Source organism: Tilletiopsis washingtonensis (genome assembly GCF_003144115.1).
Source record: "Tilletiopsis washingtonensis strain MCA 4186 unplaced genomic scaffold FA09scaffold_14, whole genome shotgun sequence".
Classification (NCBI taxonomy): Eukaryota; Fungi; Basidiomycota; class Exobasidiomycetes; order Entylomatales; genus Tilletiopsis; species Tilletiopsis washingtonensis.
In genome coordinates, this window is record NW_020312011.1 from 46,723 (window position 1) to 62,841 (window position 16,119).

Consider the following 16,119-nt stretch of genomic DNA (forward strand, 5'->3'; position numbering starts at 1 on the left):
TGCTTTGACGTGCTGCAGAGCTCCAGCCCTGCAGCTGGTGCAGCACCAGATGCAGCTCTGCCCCTGCTGCAGGATGCGGTGGCCGAGGCGGTGCTGTAGAGTGCCTCAGGGGTCCGGCTGCGCCCTGCTGCTGCTTCCACTAAGACTCTACCCGCCGTCGGCGCGCGCCGCCGGCACCCTAGCTCGCCGCGGCCCCGCCCTATGCCCTCAATCAGCAAGTGGCTGAGCACGCTGCTGCTTCGAGCGCGATGCGAGGCTCATCAGGTGATGATGATGCTGCTAGCTGGTGCGGCCTCTTGCCTCAACACTCTGCATTCAGCTGAATGGATATGAGCCACACCTGACGACTGCAAACGGCTGACAGCACCCAGAGGGCTGCGTGGACGGAGGTGAGCGAGGCTGTGCTCACGCGCGGCGCAGGCTTAGCGCTTGGCCTGAGGGCTGCCGCGGCACGCTCATGCAGGCACACACTGGCCGCGTGCCTGAAGGGCGAGCCGGCGCCGGAGCGCGGGACCTCCACCACGCACGCAGCACCAGCGTGCTCGACTTAGGCCGGCGTGCTGAGAGCTACCTTCAGCACCACATCATCCTCGCCGCCTGCTTTCCACCATCACGCTCTCACTCCGCCGCGACTGCGACGCTTCGACCGCCTCCGCCGCGCTCACGAGCGTGCGGCACGTCTGAGCGCAGCTGCGCCCGTCGCTGCCATCCATTCAAACTCCACGCGCTGGCCGCAACCGCTCTCCCGCTTCGCCACACGCCTGCATCCCGGGCCCGAGTCAGTATGTGAGTGCTGCGCTGTGATGTGCGTCCTGACTGCGCTCACATCGCAGCACTGCCTAGGCAGCCATACCCGCCTCCGCAGCAGCCGTGGCAGGCCCGTCCGCCGCACTCCGGCCCGCCGAGCCCGCAGTCGAGCGCCATGGCGCTGCCGCCGTACGCCACCGGCGCGGCGCCCTACCCACCTGCGCAGCAGCAGCAGCCTGCGCCTGCGCTCTACCCTCCGCCGACGGTGGCTGTGAACCACTACCCCACGTACGGCACCAACGCGCCGGCAGTGCCAGGGTCCTATGCGCCGCCGCAACAAGCTCCACAGCGCCAGCCATCGTTTGGCAGCGTCGCGCACAACAGCCGCCACTCGCGCTACTCCTCCTCTCCCGCGCCTGGCTGGCCTGAGCCACCTGGCGGCCCGAGTCCGGGCTCGAGCCCGCACTTCCGGCCCAGCCTCCCTCATGCATCGAGCTCGCAGCAGTCGATGCAGTCCCTCCACGGACGGCTGCCATCTGCGCCCTCGCCGCCGCATGCTCTGCAGCCCGGCCGGCAGGAGTACAGGCACCCTCAGAGCCAGGCTCCTTCGCCGCACCCTCCATCTCGGCCGCAGTCGCTCCACGCCGCGAGCGGCGGCTACCAGGTCGCCGGCAGCGCTCCGCCGGCGTCGGCTCCGGCTCCGGCGCCGCACCGCCAGGACAGCTCCGGCGTGCCACATGACGCCGCCGCTTGTCCCGGCTGCCGTGCCGACTTTGAGGCTGCCATCGAAGCCTCGCGTCGCTCGGCCGAAGCGGACGCCGCACGACGCGCTGCGCGCGACGACGGCCTCTCGGATGAAGAGCGAGCGCACATCCGCGCCATCGAAGAGTCAGCTGCGGAGGAGAGAGCCCGCGCCGCCGCAGAGGAGGAAGACATGATTCGACAGGTCATGGAGGCGTCACTCCGCGACGAGGAAGCTGCGCAGCGCGCTCGAGAGGCCAGAGAGCGCGAGGAAGAAGCGCATCGCCTGGCGTTGGCAGAGAGTGCGAGAGCGAGCGAGGAGCGGCTGCGTCAGCGGGAGAGGCTGGAGCGGGAGCAGCTCGAAGCGCTGGAGCGCAGCAGGCGTGAGGCAGAGGCGGAGCAGCGCAGGCGCGCAGAGGAAGAGGCGCTGGCTCAGCAGATCGAGGAGCGCGTGCTCCAGGAGAGCCGACGCGAGATGGAGCGCGAGTGGAGTCGCCGCGATGAAGAGGAGCGGGCACTTCAAGACTTCGTCAGTCGCGGAGGCGCCGTCGGCGAGGCTGCGTACTGGCAACACCTGCGACACGACCACGCGTACAGCCTTGCGATGCGCATGACGGATCCACACGCCTCGCTGCCGCCCGTTCCGGCGGCGGAGTCGTCCGCTATGGGCGCACGCGGCCCGCTGCCGCGCCCGCCGTTGCCGCAGGTCATCGTCGAGCCACCTTCGGAGACCGGCACGGAGCTTGGCGCCGACGACGCACGACACGACGATGACGGCGACGACGACGATGATCCATTCGGCGACGACGCCGAGGCCCCGCCGCTGTACGCCGAAGTCGGCGCTGATCGCCCACCCGAAGCCCCGGCGGAGATCCCGGCTCATGTACAGTTCCGGCCAGTCGTGCAAGAGAGCACGCCGCCAGCAGCGGACTCTGTTGAGCCGCCTCGGCCACCTGAGAAGGCAGGGGAGCCGCCGATCCAGCCGCGCGGCTCGTCCATGCGTCTGCCGCGCCTCGTATCTCCACGCACGATGGCAGCCGCAGCAGAGGACGCTGCAGGTCCGCCAACCCCGCCCAAGGAGCCAACGGGCGCAGATCTTGCGCGTGCTCGGTCCAATCGTGCGCTGACGCAGAGCGAGTGGGACCGCGGGCGATCTAGCGAAGAGCCGGAGTCACCCACCATCTCGATTGGCAGCTTTGACGATGCGATTCGCGAGGAGGGCGAGCCCGACATCCTGCCAGGAGCCCAGCTCAGCCCGAAGAGCAGCCAGAGACACGCGCAGCGACCAGCTATCTCGCCGATCGCGCCCGCAGCAGGTCCTTCACACCAAACGCAGCCCGTCGCGGAGCAGTCTGCATCTGCGGGGCACGACGCCCGACCGTCACAGCGAGCAGACTCTTCCGGCGCAACAAGCTTCGAGCGCCAGTCTAGCATCGCGAGCACTTCGAGCCGCCGTTCCACCTCGTCTGCTTCCTCTGCCACGGCCGCGACCAGCCTGGACCCATCCGGCTCGGGCTCGCGGCTGAGCGTCCATGAGTTCGCGCAGACGACAATGTCGGGCACGGACTGGGGCTACGCATGCGAGCCGTTCGCGCCCGAGCTTCTGGCCAGCCCGCGCAATCGCAGCGGCAAGGACGGCAAGGCACGCTTCCCCAACTCAATCCAGCTCACCATGCCGCCAGCGGACGGCTCGGGCGTCGTGACCGGCGAAGACCTCTCCAGCTTCTTCACCATCCGCGCGCCAAGCTGGAAAGGACTGCTGCGTGCCATGGCGTGGTACGGCAACACGCTGATCTCCGCAGGGCCTCAGGAGGTGGCAGACGCCGCACTGGCCGCCGAGTCCTCGCCGCGCGACAAGGACGCCGGTCAGCTGCGCCTTGCAGTCGAGATCGAGTTCGTCACGCCTTCGCGTCTGCAGGACGCCTCGTACGCGCCGAGTCTTCTGGCGTCGGAGGACGGAGACCATGGACGCGCGGCGCACGTTTCGCTGTGCCTCTCACTCGTCACGCCTGCGCGCACGCGGCGTGGCTCGGAAGCGTGTCTGGCGGCGGCACTCAAGCGGTCGAGCCGCAGTCTGGACACGATGTACCTGCGGCGCGGCTCTGCCCGCCGAGTCATCACGCTGCCGCGCCAGGCGCCCTCGCTGCCGGTCGACATGGTCAAGCTGGCGCAGCACGTCCATGCGGCGCACCGCTTCAGCGCGGCATGTCCCACGACGAGCTCGACGGCGCTGCATTCGCCTCGCGACCTGCACCATGCCGTCGAGGCGCACGACATCAGCTACGTGCAACGCATCCGCGCCGAGCGCAGCGAGGCGAACCGGCGCGCCGGACGCAAAGACACGCTGGGGCCGGGCGCAGAGGCGGGCGAGGTGCGCCTCTTCGCCGACGGCCAGGACGAGGACGATGAGCCGGGACGCGCCAGGCGCATTACCGCGGCAGTCAAGCGGCGCTTCCAGAAGCGTGCCGGCGACGGGCGCATCGTGGACGACCAGCTCATCGGCTGGATCACGCCGCTGATGCCCGAGGAGACTGTGCAGCACGACGACGCCTGGGAGGAGCGACGCTAGCGGCTGCGCGACGTGCGCGGCACTGAATGCAATGCGTTCCAGTGGCATGACATTGCGATGGAAGAGGGCAGTAGCAGCGAAGGCGAGAAAGGAATGACGACGAGAAGTGCAGCGGGCGGCAGGGCGGTTAGAAGGCGGGGAAGAGGTGCCCGTACACGTCGGGCGCGTCGAGCATCGTGTATTCGGAGAGGTCGTTCTCGGGATACCGCTCGAATCTGGCGGCCGGCTGCTTCAGCAGGGCGAAAGTGAGCAAGCGGCGCGAGCTCTACTCACTGCGAGGCATCGCCGTCGGCCGTGACCGTGGGCAGGTAGGGCGCGGGGATCTCGCGCCGGTACAGCCGGTCCCAGTCGACCTCGGCGAACCACATGTGCCCAAAGATATCTTTGGAGCCGCGGTGCAGGTTGCCGAAGCGCTTGGTCAGGTCGGCAGTGAGAAGCGACTTGAGCAGGTCCCTGCGCGGAGATGTCAGCCAGGGCTGCGAGGCTCTGTGCGCACGCGCGACACGCACTTGGCGGCGGGCTCAAAGTACGGCGGGTAGCGGACCTTGCATGCGATGATCTTCTCGTACAGCTTGATCGGGTTGCCGTCCTCGGTGAAGAACGGCGGGTGGCCAGCCTGCGCTCGGTGTCAGCGCCAGCACGGGCCGCCTCGCGCGGCACGGTCACTCACGAGCATCTCGAACAGCAGCACACCCAGCGCCCACCAGTCGACCGACTTGTTGTAGCCCTTCGACGAGACAATTTCAGGCGCGAGGTAGTCCGGCGTGCCTGCCGTGTCGCGTGAGCTGAGATGCCTTCGCAGACGGGCATCTGTCGCGCCTCTTCGGCACTCACCGCAGAGCGTCCATGTCACGTCCGGCACGTACTTGGCAAAGCCAAAGTCGGTGATTTTGAGGTGCCCGTCGGCGCTCAGCAGGATGTTCTCCGGCTTCAGGTCCCGGTACACGAAGCCGTTCTGGTGCAGGTAGTCGATGGCGAGCGCGACCTCGGCGGCGTAGAACTTGGCGACGGGGTGCGGGAAGCGCTGCGACTTGCGCAGCAGCGTGAAGAGCTCGCCGCCCGGCACAAAGTCCATGACCATGTAGAGGAACGTTGGGTCGGAGAAGGTGCCCCACAGGTTGATGAGGAACGGGTGCCGAATCACCTCGAGCACGGCGCGCTCCGAGTTGGTGTGCTCGACCTGCTTCATGCGCACGACCTGCTCCTTGCGCAGCACCTGTGTGGGGCCAGCGTCAGCACGCGCGGACCACGGCCGCCTGCTGCACGTCCAGCAGCGCTTCGCTGCGTCACATTCTGCAAGCATGCCGCACGGTCTGCACACGCCGCACAGGCGAGTCTGCCGCAAGCTCCATGCCCGGTGTCATCCGCGCGACGACGCCCCAGCGCTCACCTTAACGGCGTAGAAGCGCAGGTTGTGCCGGCTGCGCACGAGGTGCACGCGGCCAAAGGAGCCGGTGCCGAGCGTGCGCTCAATGTTGAAGTCGGCGAGCGCATAGCGGCCGCTGAGCTTGCGCGGCGTGGCACCGGCGGGCACGAGGGCGGGTGCGGCCTGCAGGGCCACACTGGGATCCATGGCCGCGGCGGCTGCTGCTGCTGGCGAAGCGGCGGACTACGAGAAGGTGCGGCGGCGGCGGCGGCGGCGAAGTGCGAGGCGCGCGACGCGAGACGACGCTGGCTGTGCGGCGGCGAGTGATGCGGCGTGCGCTGGCGAGCGAGATGGCGGCGCGCTGTGTGAGCGGGTGGGAGCGAGCCTGTGGAAGCAGCGATGATGGACGAGCAGTGTGAGGACGAGAAGCAAGCTGCTGGGCCGCCGGCGGGTCAGTGCGAGTGCGGTGTGCGGAGCGCGGCGCAGTTGAATGACCGGCGCGCCGCACCGCAATCTCGCCCTGCCGCTGCACGCTGATCCGCGTCCTCTGCTGGCGTGCCGCCGCGCGGCGTAGAAACCAGCGAAGCACCGCCGCGTGCGGCGCGTTGCTGCTCTCCTGCCTGCGGCCGAGCTTCGCGCCCGCCAGCAGCAGCAGCGCGGCGCTGCGACCAGGACGCTCCGCTGGACAGGGACCCGCGCGCGCCCCGCATGCGTCGCACAGGGCAGCAGCGCGCCTGGCAGCGGCCTTTCGCTGAGCAGCGCCGCCGGCACCCTCGCTTGTGTCAGCTGCGAGCAGAGCCACAGCAGCAGCCTCAGCATGGGCGTTGCTTGAGGGGAGGTGCAGGGGCTCAACGGAGAGCAGGCCCGGGTGCGGCAGCAGGTGCCAGGGCGCCTGGCAATTCCACGCCCGCCGCCAACTCCAACACCAGCTGCTCCCACGCTCGCGAGCAAGCAGCAGAGCGGCGCCGCGCCGCGCACTCTACGCGTCCCGGCCACGCGTCCATCTTCCGAGCTCGCCTCCTCCACCGCCCACATCTCCGCCGCACTTCGCTTGTCGCCTGCCATGCTCGCGCAGCCTGTGCGGCCGGCACCCTCACCCGAGCCCCCGCCGCCGCCGCCGGGCAGCGCACAGCCGACGCCGCCGCGTGCCCGCCTGCTCTGGCGCGGCGAGCTGCAGCTCAGCGACGGCTCGGCGCTGCCCGGCGTGTGCTTCGTCAGCCGTCGCTCGCCCGTATTTGCCGCCGCCGGCGTGTCGCCCGAGCAGGAGCTGTGCCTCGCGCTCGAGATGCTGCGCCACCGCCCGCTCGTGCTGCGCGCCGCAGCGGCGGTGCTGGCGCCGCAGCAGCAGCGCGTCGGCTTCAGCGGCAGCGGCGACGTGCGCATGTACGTCGACCCGCGCTGCCTCTCAACGGTGGCGTGGTTCGAGCGGCACTGGTGCCAGGAGCCGGTGAGTCGGTGTCTACGCGAGCGGTGCAGCATGAGGTGCTTCGTTGTGAGCCAGTACAGATCTGACCACGAGTCTGCATTTGCTAGTCCGAGGCAGCCAACGACGGCTCTCGCATCTTCGAGCTCAGTCTCGACACGCTGCATGACGCGAGCGGTCCTCCTGGGCAGGCCGGCGCACCAGCGCCAGAGGCGGACGGCAGCCAACGTGAGGCCTCGCAGGCCGACGATCCGTTCTCTGCGGCATACAAGCCGAGCACGAGCAGCGCCACACGAACCGCTGCGCTGCCTGGTGGCCTGCAGCTGGCCATCTGTGCCCGCCCGGGCGTGGACAGTGATGCAGGCAAGGTGAAGATGATCGTCGGCCGCACCGTCGTGCGTAGGCCTGAGCGCTCCGAGCGGCCGTCCTCGAGACCTGGAGATCCGGCACCGCGCAGTGAGTTCAGGCTGCTACGGTCGGCTACGCGAACGCATCCTGACAGGCATGGCCCGCCAGGCGCTCTGTCAGCCATGCTGGCCGGACGCTCGCGCAGCGGTGCTGGCCGTCAAGACACAGCCTCTATTCTGCCAGCCGTGCCGCAACCACGACGGGCAAGCACAGCCTCTGGCGCCGTACCGGCGGTAGGGTCTGCCGCGAAGGCAGCGCCACCCGCATCCCGCGCGCTTTCGAAGACTGCGATGCTGCGAAAGAGCGCGAGCACGCCAAACGTGATGGGCCTTGCCTCAGTGAAGGAGGAGGAACGTCCGTTAGGGCTCGCCTCTCCGCCTCCGCCGTCTCGCGCAGAGACGTCTGCGTCTCCGAGCAAGCGAGGCGGCAATCACACGCCCGGTCGACGCGGCGAGAAGCGCGCGAGACCATCATCCGCAGCTAGTGGCAGTGGCGGGATGCTTCAAGCACGTATCAAGCGCGAGCGATCTGCATCGATCTTCTCGCCTGCCACCGACACGTTCGATCTGCCGTCCGTCTCAGGCGCGAGCAGCGATGTGCCAGACGGTGCCAAGGCTGTCAACGCCATAGAGCAGAGAAACAAGGCGGCCGTCAAGAAGCTCGTGCATCACCAACTCTTGGGCCGCGGCTACGAGAAGCGCGACGAGGCGTACCTGGCCTGCTACAACGTCACTTGCGCGGGCACATGCACCGCTCTTGTGAGTCCTTCACGCCGCTGGCCATGCATTCCTGCTCTGACGCAGCGCTGCAGAGGGACCACCTGCATCTGCGGCCCATCGACCGCGCGCACGCGGCCAGCCTCGTCACTGCGCATCTGGCCATGTATCTGGCACCGCTCGCTGCGCCTCTCATACCCACTCCGTCTATGCCGCGGCCACCGGCGGCTCCTCTCGCAGCTCCAGCGGACACGAGCGACCTCTCCTTTCCGTCTGAGGCGTTCGAGGCAACAACCAGCCCGCCGAGCGACTAGCCCTCCGTCACCCTGCCATCGCGCGCCGTGTTACTGCATCTCATTTGACCCGCTCACCCAAGCAGCTCCGCCATCAGCTCTAGACACTTCGCGTTCTCCTCCTTGGTGCCCACTGTAATTCTAAGACATCCAGCGCAGCCGAGCTCCTGCAGTGGGGTGTTAGCCGCGCCTTGAGCCAGACGCGCCGCCGCATACGCACCTTGCTGCGGTTGCGCACCACAAGGCCTCTCTCCTCGGCCATGCGCTTGTAGCACATTTCTGCGCGCTCGCCGCTGGGCCGCCCACCGTCGGCCCGTGCCTTGTCGAGCACCTGCACGAGCACAAAGTTGGCGTCGTTGGCGCCGAGGATCTCGCCCGTGCACTGCAGCTGCTTGAGGCCCGCGATGAGCTCGTCGCGGTTCTCCATCAGCAGGCGCACGTTGCTGCGCATCAGGTCGAGGCCTTCTGGCGAGAGCGCCAGCGAGGCCAGGTGCGCCGTCGGCACGCTGATGTTGTACGGCGCCTTGGTGTTGTTGATGATCTGGATCAGAGCGGGCGAGCCGTAGCAGATGCCGAGCCTGCAGAGCGCGCAGTCAGCACAGCACTGCGCATGTCCCACAAATCGCCCTTACCGGATGGCGGCCAGGCCGAACGCCTTGCTCAGCGTCTGCGTCACGACCACGTTCTTGTACTCGCTCAGCAGGCTCGTCGCCGACGGCTGCTCGGCGCGCTTGCCGAGCCGCAGCTCCTCCTCGGCAAAGTCGATGTACGCCTCATCCACCACGACCAGGCCACTCCAGTCTGGAAACTCGAGGATCTCGCGGACCGCATCGAGCGGCAGGAGTGTACCCGTCGGGTTGCCGGGAGAGCACAGGAAGAGCAGTCTGATGTCGGGCGTGGAGGCGAGCGTCTTGAGGATCTGTGAAGGCGCAGTGAGCGGCAGGCAGAGGAAGTGCGTTGCCTGCACGACACGTACCTGCGGCACATCAAGCCCAAAGTCGCCGCCTGCCGTCTTCAGTGGCACCTTGACGACCTGCACGTCGTTGACGGCGGCGCACACCGAGTACATGCCGTACGTCGGCGGGCAGATCATGATCTTGTCCTGGCCCGGGCGGCAGGTGATGCGCTGCAGCAGGTCCAGCACCTCGTCCGAGCCGACGCCGAGCATGACGTGGTCCTCGCTCGGCAGGCCGCGCAGGCGCGCCAGCGTCGGCTTGACGCCGAAGAGCGACGGGTCCGGGTAGCGGTTGAGGCCGAGGGCGTCGATGGCCGCCGCCGCTGCCGGGCTGGCGGTGAGCGAGGCGGCGCCGGCGCCGGCGCCATTGCTGCCGCTGCCGCTGGCCTGGCTGGCGCCGGGCAGGCTGTGGCCGAGGCTGTTCTCGTTGGCGTCGAGCAGGATGCCCGACTGGTAGTCGTCGCGCGCACAGCGGTACGGCGCGAGGCTGAGGATGTTGGGCCGGATGATGCGCTCGAGCTCAAAGTGCGCCGGCTTGAGCTGCGCCACGGCGGCGGCCGCCTGCGGTGCGAGGCCCGGGATGGCAGAGGCAGTCATGGTGTGTGGAATGTGGTGGGGTGAGAAGGAGCGCGGCTGTGGCCTGGACTGGCTGGCAGCAGCGCACGGCCGCCACGCATTCTTTATCGCCGGCCGCCGCGGCGAGCGGATCTTCCCATGACTCGCGCGCGCGCGCCTCGTTCACCCGGCCTTGTCACGTGTCTGCCCATCCTAGTCTCATCATCACCCATCCGAGGCAGCAGAACAAGCAATGCCAGAACCGGGCACATGCGTAGCCTGTGCAGAGGCGTGCCGAACCTCACGCGCAGGCGTCGTCAGCTTGCAAGAGCGTCAGCCAGGCGCCGAGGCAGAGCGGCAGATGCGGACGGTCCCCTGGCGGAGGAAGCAGCTGACCTCAGCCCCAGGGCTATTTCGGGCATCACGCTGTGGCTTTTGACACATTCTCGACGAGCCCGCAGCTTCATCAGAGCGAGCGCCTGATTGTGCTGTGAATGCATGCGAGGCAAGCTGCTGATGAGGCGCCCCGCGGGTCGAGTCACTGAGGGGGGGGAGAGCTTCTGGGCCTGACTCTGACTAAGCATGGCAGCGCCACCGCCGCGCGCCGCTTCCAGCCGCGGCGCAACCCCCAGCGGGCCGGCCGCCTGCGGCTGCGACGCCTCGGCCTTCTCGAGCTCGCTGCAGCGACGCGAAAGTGGCCGGCGGGAGCGGCGCTCGCTCCTTCCTGCTCCACCCACCACCACCTGCCTCCTGCGTCCGCACCACCTCGCACGCGCGGCCAACAGACTACCACACACACCTCGCATCGCATCGCTTCGCCACTCGCCATCTGGCACCGCCGCTCCATCGCACACGCCCAGCATGACCGAGGCCATCCGGGCCACCTTCGCCGAGAAGGCCAAGCTGGTGCGTGCGCCGGCGCGGCTCGGCGCTTGCCTCTGCTCACGCTCCGCTGCTCCAGAACGAGGCCGTCTTCATCTCCTTCGTCACTGCCGGCTACCCGGCCAAGAATGACACCGTCTCCATCCTGCTCGCCCTCGAGCGCGGCGGCGCCGACATCATCGAGCTCGGCGTGCCGTTCTCGGACCCGCAGGCCGACGGTCCGGCGATCCAGCGCTCCAATGAGGTGCGTGCCTGGTCTGCGCTGTGCGCAGCAGCTGCCCGTAGCGTCTGTGTGCTGACCCACCGTCTCCACAGGTCGCGCTCGAGCAGGGCGTCGACTACACGACGTGCCTGCGCTACGTGCGCGAGGCACGCCAGCTCGGCCTCAAGACGCCCGTGCTCCTCATGGGCTACTACAACCCGCTGCTGGCACACGGCGAGGAGAAGGCCGTGCGCGATGCCCGCGAGGCCGGCGCAAACGGCTTCATCGTCGTCGACCTGCCGCCGGAGGAGGCAGTGGACTTCCGCAACTGCTGCACCACAGAGGGGTGAGTCGTGGGCCGTGCTGCCGAAGGGACCGCATGCGCTGCTGCGCTGCCTAGCACGGCAGCTTCGGGCAGGCGCAGGGACGGGCGTGCCTCAGCCCGCGCAGTCTGCTGACGCCCCTGCTCAGCATGTCCTATGTGCCCTTGATCGCGCCGTCCACGTCGGAGAAGCGCATCAAGCACCTGTCCGGCCTGGCCGACTCGTTCATCTACGTCGTCTCGAAGATGGGCACGACGGGCGTGGCCGCTGCCGTGTCGGAGGCGCTGCCCGCCATGCTGTCCCGCATCCGCGCCATCACATCCGTGCCGCTTGCTGTCGGCTTCGGCGTGGCCACGCGCGAGCACTTCGTTGAGGTTGGCGAGCATGCCGACGGCGTGGTGATTGGCTCGAAGCTGGTTGCCAACCTGCGCGACGCCCAGCCCGCCACGACCGACGGCCGGTGCGCTGCTGCGCAGGCATACTGCGAGGAGATCACGGGCAAGACGGAGGGCGGCATCAAGCGCAAGAATGCCTTGCTCAACGGCAGCGCCTCCAACGGCGTCAGCATCAAGTCTGCGCTTGATCAGCCGGACTCTGTGCCGATCCCGAAGCTCGACGGCGTCGTGTCGGCGGACCGGCCACCGGTGCCCGGCCTCGACGCCACGGTCGACAAGCAGACGGGCGAGGTGCGCCCGCCGCGCTTCGGCAAGTTCGGCGGCCAGTACATCCCCGAGGCGCTGTTCGACGCGCACGCCGAGCTCGAGAAAGCCTACCTCGGCTGCATCAACGACCCCGAATTCTGGAAGGAGTTTGAGTCGTACTACGAGTACATCGGCCGGCCCTCGGAGCTCTACCTGGCCGAGCGCATGACCGAGGCCGCCGGCGGCGCGCGCATCTGGTTCAAGCGCGAGGACCTGAACCACACCGGCAGCCACAAGATCAACAACGCCATTGGCCAGATTCTCGTGGCACGGCGCCTGGGCAAGACGCGCATCATCGCCGAGACGGGCGCCGGCCAGCACGGCGTGGCCACGGCGACGGCGTGCGCCAAGTTCGGCATGGAGTGCGTCGTGTACATGGGCGCCGAGGACGTGCGGCGCCAGTCGCTCAACGCCTTCCGCATGAAGATGCTCGGCGCCAAGGTCGTCGCCGTCGAGAGCGGCAGCAAGACGCTCAAGGACGCCATCAACGAGGCAAACCGCGACTGGGTGACGAACCTGCACAACACGCACTACCTCGTCGGCTCGGCCATCGGCCCGCACCCGTTCCCGTCGCTCGTGCGCGACTTCCAGAGCATCATCGGCAAGGAGGTCAAGCAGCAGCTGCAGGAGAAGGTCGGCAAGCTGCCGGACGCCGTCATTGCGTGCGTCGGCGGCGGCAGCAACGCCATCGGCATGTTCCACCCCTTCATCAACGACAAGAGCGTGCGCATGATCGGCGTCGAGGCCGGCGGCGACGGCATCGACACGAACCGGCACTCGGCGACGCTCACCAAGGGCACGCCGGGTGTGCTGCACGGCGTGCGCACCTACCTGCTGCAGGCCGCCGACGGCCAGATTACCGAGACGCACTCCATCAGTGCCGGTCTTGACTAGTGAGTTCGAGGGAGCACTGCTGCACGAACCATGTACTGACGCGCTGCTGCTCAGCCCCGGCGTCGGCCCTGAGCACGCCTGGCTCAAGGACAGTGGCCGCGCGGAGTACACCGTGGCGACCGACGAGGAGGCGCTGCGCGGCTTCAAGATGTGCACGCAGCTCGAGGGCATCATTCCGGCGCTGGAGACGAGCCACGCGCTCTGGTCTGCATTCCACATTGCCGGCAAGATGGCAAAGACGGAGGACCTCGTGGTGTCGCTGTCTGGGCGGGGAGGTGCGTCCACGCCCTCCCAATCGCCCTCATCGCTTGTCCCTCGCTCACACCTTCACGCTCACAGACAAGGACGTCGAGCAGATCGCAAACGCGTTGAGCACACAGGGATGGGCGGAGCGGCTGGGCTGGGACATCTAGAGCGCAGACATGATGGAGATCGCAGGGCGCTGGCACGCGCGAATAGCATGCGATTCGTCTGCACATCATCATGCCTCTGCCTGCTGTGCGGCAAGCCGCTTGCGCTCCTTCTTCTCGCGCTTGCGTGCCGCGCGAGCCTCCTCATCCTCACCAGCTGCGGGTGCAGCTGCGGCCGCGTCCTTCGCCGGAGCTGGCGCCGGACCTGAGCTGGAGGCCTCGCCTTGCGACGCGGCAGCCGCTGCCTTGAGCTTCTCACGCTCCTTCTTGCCGAGACGAGGCTTCTTCGGCGGCGGCGGCACACTGGCCGCGGCGTCCTTGCCGGTGAGTGCGAGCTCGTCGGCGTGGCGCCGAGCGAAGTTGCGGCGGAACTCGGCCAGGCGCCGCGCGTGGTCCGCCGGCTTCTTCGCGCCGCGGCGGTACGGCTGGATGTGCTTGAGGCCGACGACCTCGTTGAGCTCGGCATCGTCGGCCAGCAGGATCTCGACGGGCGTGAGGCCGTACGTCTCTTTCTCGACCGGCGCATACTTGAAGCGCGTGGCGACGTCGCCCACCACGTCCTCGTAGTCGAGGTTGTAGTACTCCTCGACGGCCTGCTGCACCTTGCGCTTGCGCTCGGCCGGATCGCTCGGCTGCGCAGCGGTGAGATCGGCATCCATGTCGTCTGCCTCCACGCCTGCGTCGCCCTGCGCAGCTGGCTTGGCCAGCTTCTTCTCGGCCGCCTTAAGCTTCTTCTTGAGCTTCTTGCGGTCCTTCTTGGAGAGCGTGCCTGAGGCCGCGCCATCCTGCTCGCCATCCAGGAAGTCGGCGTCCATCGAGATCGGGCCGTCGTCCTCACCCTCCGCGAGCGCTGCAGACTTGGCCTTGGCCTTCTTGTCCTTGCCGGACGAGCCAGCGTGCGCAGTGCGCGCCTCCTCGTCCGCCAGGATGTCGCCGATGTCGATGTCGTCGTCCCAGATGGGCTTCTCGGGGTACGCGTCGTCGTCGTCGATGCCGCGCAGTGTCGGGTCCATCTCGTTGTAGTACGAGTCGTTGAATGCGCCCTGCATGGCGCGGTCGTGCGCCTCCGGGTCAAACTCGCCGTCGAGGTCGAGGCCGCCGAGCTCGATGTCTGGCGGCAGTGTCAGCACATGAGCCTTGCACGTGGCCTGGCAGCAGACTTACTCTCGCTGCCCGTCATCTCCTTCAGCTTCTTCAGGCGGTCCACGATGTCGCGGCGCTTGAGGTCGGCCAGGCGATCCAGGTCTGCGAGCTTCTTCCGCTTCTCGGCCTCCTTGCGCGCCTTGCGCTCCTCTCGCTCGCGCTTGCGCTTGTCGTCCACACGCCTCGCAGTGCCGACCGGGTTGCGTGCGAAGCTCTGGATCTGCGTGCCCACATCGCCTGCCTCCAGCGCCTCGAAGCGGAAGTTGTAGGCAGTCTCGTAGGCCTCAGCTCGCGAGTCGAACGACGCTTCCGAAGAGAGCTCGGCCGCCTCGGCGTCCCAGTCTCGGCCGCCCTCGCCGTCTGACGCCTCGTCCACAGACATGGCCTCATCCTTGTCGACCGCCGCTGGCGCTGCCGGAGCAGGCTTGCTGAGGCGCGTAGGCTTGCGCGATGGAGCAGCACCCTTGTCGAGCCAGCCTCGATTGAGGATGTAGCTGCGCAGGCCATCGTCAGACAAGGGCCGCAGTGGACAGATGGGTCAACTCACTCCATCAAGAAGTCCTCATTCGCCCGCTCAGCCGCCTTGCTGCCGGCATCTTGTGCCTCCGCCTTGGCCAGCTTCGCCTGGCGTTTCCGCTCACGGCGCTCCTCCTTGGCCTTGCTTGTGAGGGAGAGCTTTGACTCGCCCTCAGCATCATCACCCTCGCCCGCCTCGTCCATCTGCGCGCGCAGGATCTCGCGCACTCGCCGCTCGTTGTCTTCACCCAGAGCACCGAGCAGGAAGCGCTTGTACGCAGCTGGGTCGTCCTCCTCATCGCCAGCGCCGTCCCGCCGAGTGAAGAAGCCATCGTCGCCGTCATCATCGTCTGAGGCGTGGAATGCTGCGGTGACCTCCTTGCGCAGCGCTTCTGCCTCGGCTGCCGGTGCCAGCCGCGTAGACTCGTCCTCCATCGGGCCGCGAGGCACGGCCGTCGTCGCCTCGGCGAGCGCGCGTGCAGGATCGTCCGACGTCTTGATCAGGTCCTGGATGCGCGTGCGCTGATAGTCGGCAAGCGTCACGCGCTTGCCGGTCGCCGAGCGGGAGCTCGAGGGCATGGCAGGCAGCTTCGAAGCGAGTGCCCGCTCATCTGCGGTGCCGGCACGTCAGCTGCACGAACACAGCCAGACTCGTGTGGCCCTGCCAGCGCTGCCATGTACGTCTGTGACGCTGCAGCCGTGACACTCACCATCAAAGACGCGCTTCGAGACGTCGTAAATGCTCTCGTCGCGCCCACGGATCTTGGCCAGCGTGCGCAGGATGGCGGCGTCGACGTCGGCCGTCACCTGCTCGCCGTCGTCGTCCTCCGTCTCGTCGGAGCTGCTCGAGTCGCCGTCGCTCTCGGCCGCACCCGCGACGCCGGCGCCGTCTGCGCTCTTGCCGTAGCGCTCCTGCAGCTGGTGCAGCTCGGTGCGCTCCTTGTTGTGCTGGAAGCGCCGCGCATACTCCTCGTTGATCTGGAACGCCTGGGGCGACGAGGCGCGTGACTGTGTCGCCGGTGCGGCGTCGTCTGCGAAGAGGTCCATCGCAGCTGATGCGCCACGCGCCTGCGAGTGGAGGAGGTCGCACAGGCAGAGGCTCGCTGAAGGCGCCGCGTGCTGCGATATACGGCTTGGCGGCAGAGTGACCGTCAAGAGCGCGGTGCGACAGCTGCAGCGAGGCGAGCTGCAGGGACAAGGTGCAGTGAGCGGGTGGGTGGAGTAGAGAGGGAGGAAGGAAGGCGGCCGGACTTACCGGCGCGTACAATTTTGGCG

At 68.1% G+C, this 16,119-nt stretch overlaps 6 protein-coding genes across 6 annotated transcripts; 3 read left to right on the forward strand and 3 right to left on the reverse strand.

Moving 5' to 3' along the window:
• The first annotated feature begins 544 nt into the window (after positions 1 to 544).
• FA09DRAFT_57826 (hypothetical protein) lies at positions 545 to 4,281 on the forward strand. Its single transcript, XM_025745728.1, has 2 exons — positions 545 to 786; positions 848 to 4,281. The coding sequence occupies exon 2, from the start codon at positions 923 to 925 to the stop codon at positions 4,055 to 4,057; it is 3,135 nt and encodes a 1,044-aa protein (XP_025597302.1). The 5' UTR covers positions 545 to 786; positions 848 to 922; the 3' UTR covers positions 4,058 to 4,281.
• On the reverse strand, positions 4,088 to 5,892 carry FA09DRAFT_330674 (protein kinase A catalytic subunit). The gene is made up of 6 exons (XM_025742691.1): positions 5,448 to 5,892; positions 4,892 to 5,273; positions 4,728 to 4,825; positions 4,567 to 4,673; positions 4,331 to 4,510; positions 4,088 to 4,272 (listed from the first exon to the last, which is right to left on the reverse strand). The coding sequence occupies exons 1-6, from the start codon at positions 5,628 to 5,630 to the stop codon at positions 4,185 to 4,187; spliced, it is 1,038 nt and encodes a 345-aa protein (XP_025597303.1). The 5' UTR covers positions 5,631 to 5,892; the 3' UTR covers positions 4,088 to 4,184.
• A 559-nt stretch (positions 5,893 to 6,451) lies between these two features.
• FA09DRAFT_57989 (hypothetical protein) lies at positions 6,452 to 8,324 on the forward strand. The gene is made up of 4 exons (XM_025745729.1): positions 6,452 to 6,870; positions 6,957 to 7,302; positions 7,423 to 8,012; positions 8,066 to 8,324. Exons 1-4 carry the CDS (start codon positions 6,487 to 6,489, stop codon positions 8,282 to 8,284), a joined length of 1,539 nt encoding a protein of 512 aa, XP_025597304.1. The 5' UTR covers positions 6,452 to 6,486; the 3' UTR covers positions 8,285 to 8,324.
• Positions 8,303 to 9,854, reverse strand: FA09DRAFT_330676 (putative histidinol-phosphate transaminase). Its single transcript, XM_025742692.1, has 4 exons — positions 9,240 to 9,854; positions 8,896 to 9,182; positions 8,484 to 8,841; positions 8,303 to 8,430 (listed from the first exon to the last, which is right to left on the reverse strand). Exons 1-4 carry the CDS (start codon positions 9,813 to 9,815, stop codon positions 8,338 to 8,340), a joined length of 1,314 nt encoding a protein of 437 aa, XP_025597305.1. The 5' UTR covers positions 9,816 to 9,854; the 3' UTR covers positions 8,303 to 8,337.
• Positions 9,855 to 10,519: 665 nt separating this feature from the next.
• Positions 10,520 to 13,213, forward strand: FA09DRAFT_330678 (putative tryptophan synthase). Its single transcript, XM_025742693.1, has 6 exons — positions 10,520 to 10,679; positions 10,735 to 10,899; positions 10,971 to 11,203; positions 11,329 to 12,774; positions 12,830 to 13,050; positions 13,115 to 13,213. Exons 1-6 carry the CDS (start codon positions 10,635 to 10,637, stop codon positions 13,186 to 13,188), a joined length of 2,184 nt encoding a protein of 727 aa, XP_025597306.1. The 5' UTR covers positions 10,520 to 10,634; the 3' UTR covers positions 13,189 to 13,213.
• Positions 13,127 to 16,069, reverse strand: FA09DRAFT_330679 (Krr1-domain-containing protein). Its single transcript, XM_025742694.1, has 4 exons — positions 15,555 to 16,069; positions 14,876 to 15,455; positions 14,350 to 14,822; positions 13,127 to 14,296 (listed from the first exon to the last, which is right to left on the reverse strand). Exons 1-4 carry the CDS (start codon positions 15,889 to 15,891, stop codon positions 13,257 to 13,259), a joined length of 2,430 nt encoding a protein of 809 aa, XP_025597307.1. The 5' UTR covers positions 15,892 to 16,069; the 3' UTR covers positions 13,127 to 13,256.
• Positions 16,070 to 16,119: the final 50 nt, after the last annotated feature.

What these genes read in the sequence shown, in the direction of transcription:
- FA09DRAFT_57826 (XM_025745728.1), top strand. Translation starts at nt 923, where the DNA reads ATGGCGCTGCCGCCGTACGCCACCGGCGCGGCGCCCTACCCACCTGCG.
- FA09DRAFT_330674 (XM_025742691.1), bottom strand. Translation starts at nt 5,630, where the DNA reads ATGGATCCCAGTGTGGCCCTGCAGGCCGCACCCGCCCTCGTGCCCGCC. An exon ending in TGCTGCTGTTCGAGATGCTC is followed by an intron (nt 4,674 to 4,727) that starts GTGAGTGACCGT and finishes CACCGAGCGCAG; the next exon opens with GCTGGCCACCCGCCGTTCTT. An exon ending in GCCGACGGCGATGCCTCGCA is followed by an intron (nt 4,273 to 4,330) that starts GTGAGTAGAGCT and finishes GCCGGCCGCCAG; the next exon opens with ATTCGAGCGGTATCCCGAGA.
- FA09DRAFT_57989 (XM_025745729.1), top strand. Translation starts at nt 6,487, where the DNA reads ATGCTCGCGCAGCCTGTGCGGCCGGCACCCTCACCCGAGCCCCCGCCG. An exon ending in TGGAGATCCGGCACCGCGCA is followed by an intron (nt 7,303 to 7,422) that starts GTGAGTTCAGGC and finishes GTCAAGACACAG; the next exon opens with CCTCTATTCTGCCAGCCGTG. An exon ending in CGGGCACATGCACCGCTCTT is followed by an intron (nt 8,013 to 8,065) that starts GTGAGTCCTTCA and finishes GCAGCGCTGCAG; the next exon opens with AGGGACCACCTGCATCTGCG.
- FA09DRAFT_330676 (XM_025742692.1), bottom strand. Translation starts at nt 9,815, where the DNA reads ATGACTGCCTCTGCCATCCCGGGCCTCGCACCGCAGGCGGCCGCCGCC. An exon ending in TTGGGCTTGATGTGCCGCAG is followed by an intron (nt 9,183 to 9,239) that starts GTACGTGTCGTG and finishes GCGCCTTCACAG; the next exon opens with ATCCTCAAGACGCTCGCCTC. An exon ending in TTCGGCCTGGCCGCCATCCG is followed by an intron (nt 8,842 to 8,895) that starts GTAAGGGCGATT and finishes CGCGCTCTGCAG; the next exon opens with GCTCGGCATCTGCTACGGCT.
- FA09DRAFT_330678 (XM_025742693.1), top strand. Translation starts at nt 10,635, where the DNA reads ATGACCGAGGCCATCCGGGCCACCTTCGCCGAGAAGGCCAAGCTG. An exon ending in AACTGCTGCACCACAGAGGG is followed by an intron (nt 11,204 to 11,328) that starts GTGAGTCGTGGG and finishes GCCCCTGCTCAG; the next exon opens with CATGTCCTATGTGCCCTTGA. An exon ending in ATCAGTGCCGGTCTTGACTA is followed by an intron (nt 12,775 to 12,829) that starts GTGAGTTCGAGG and finishes GCTGCTGCTCAG; the next exon opens with CCCCGGCGTCGGCCCTGAGC.
- FA09DRAFT_330679 (XM_025742694.1), bottom strand. Translation starts at nt 15,891, where the DNA reads ATGGACCTCTTCGCAGACGACGCCGCACCGGCGACACAGTCACGCGCC. An exon ending in AATGAGGACTTCTTGATGGA is followed by an intron (nt 14,823 to 14,875) that starts GTGAGTTGACCC and finishes TGGCCTGCGCAG; the next exon opens with CTACATCCTCAATCGAGGCT. An exon ending in GGAGATGACGGGCAGCGAGA is followed by an intron (nt 14,297 to 14,349) that starts GTAAGTCTGCTG and finishes CACTGCCGCCAG; the next exon opens with ACATCGAGCTCGGCGGCCTC.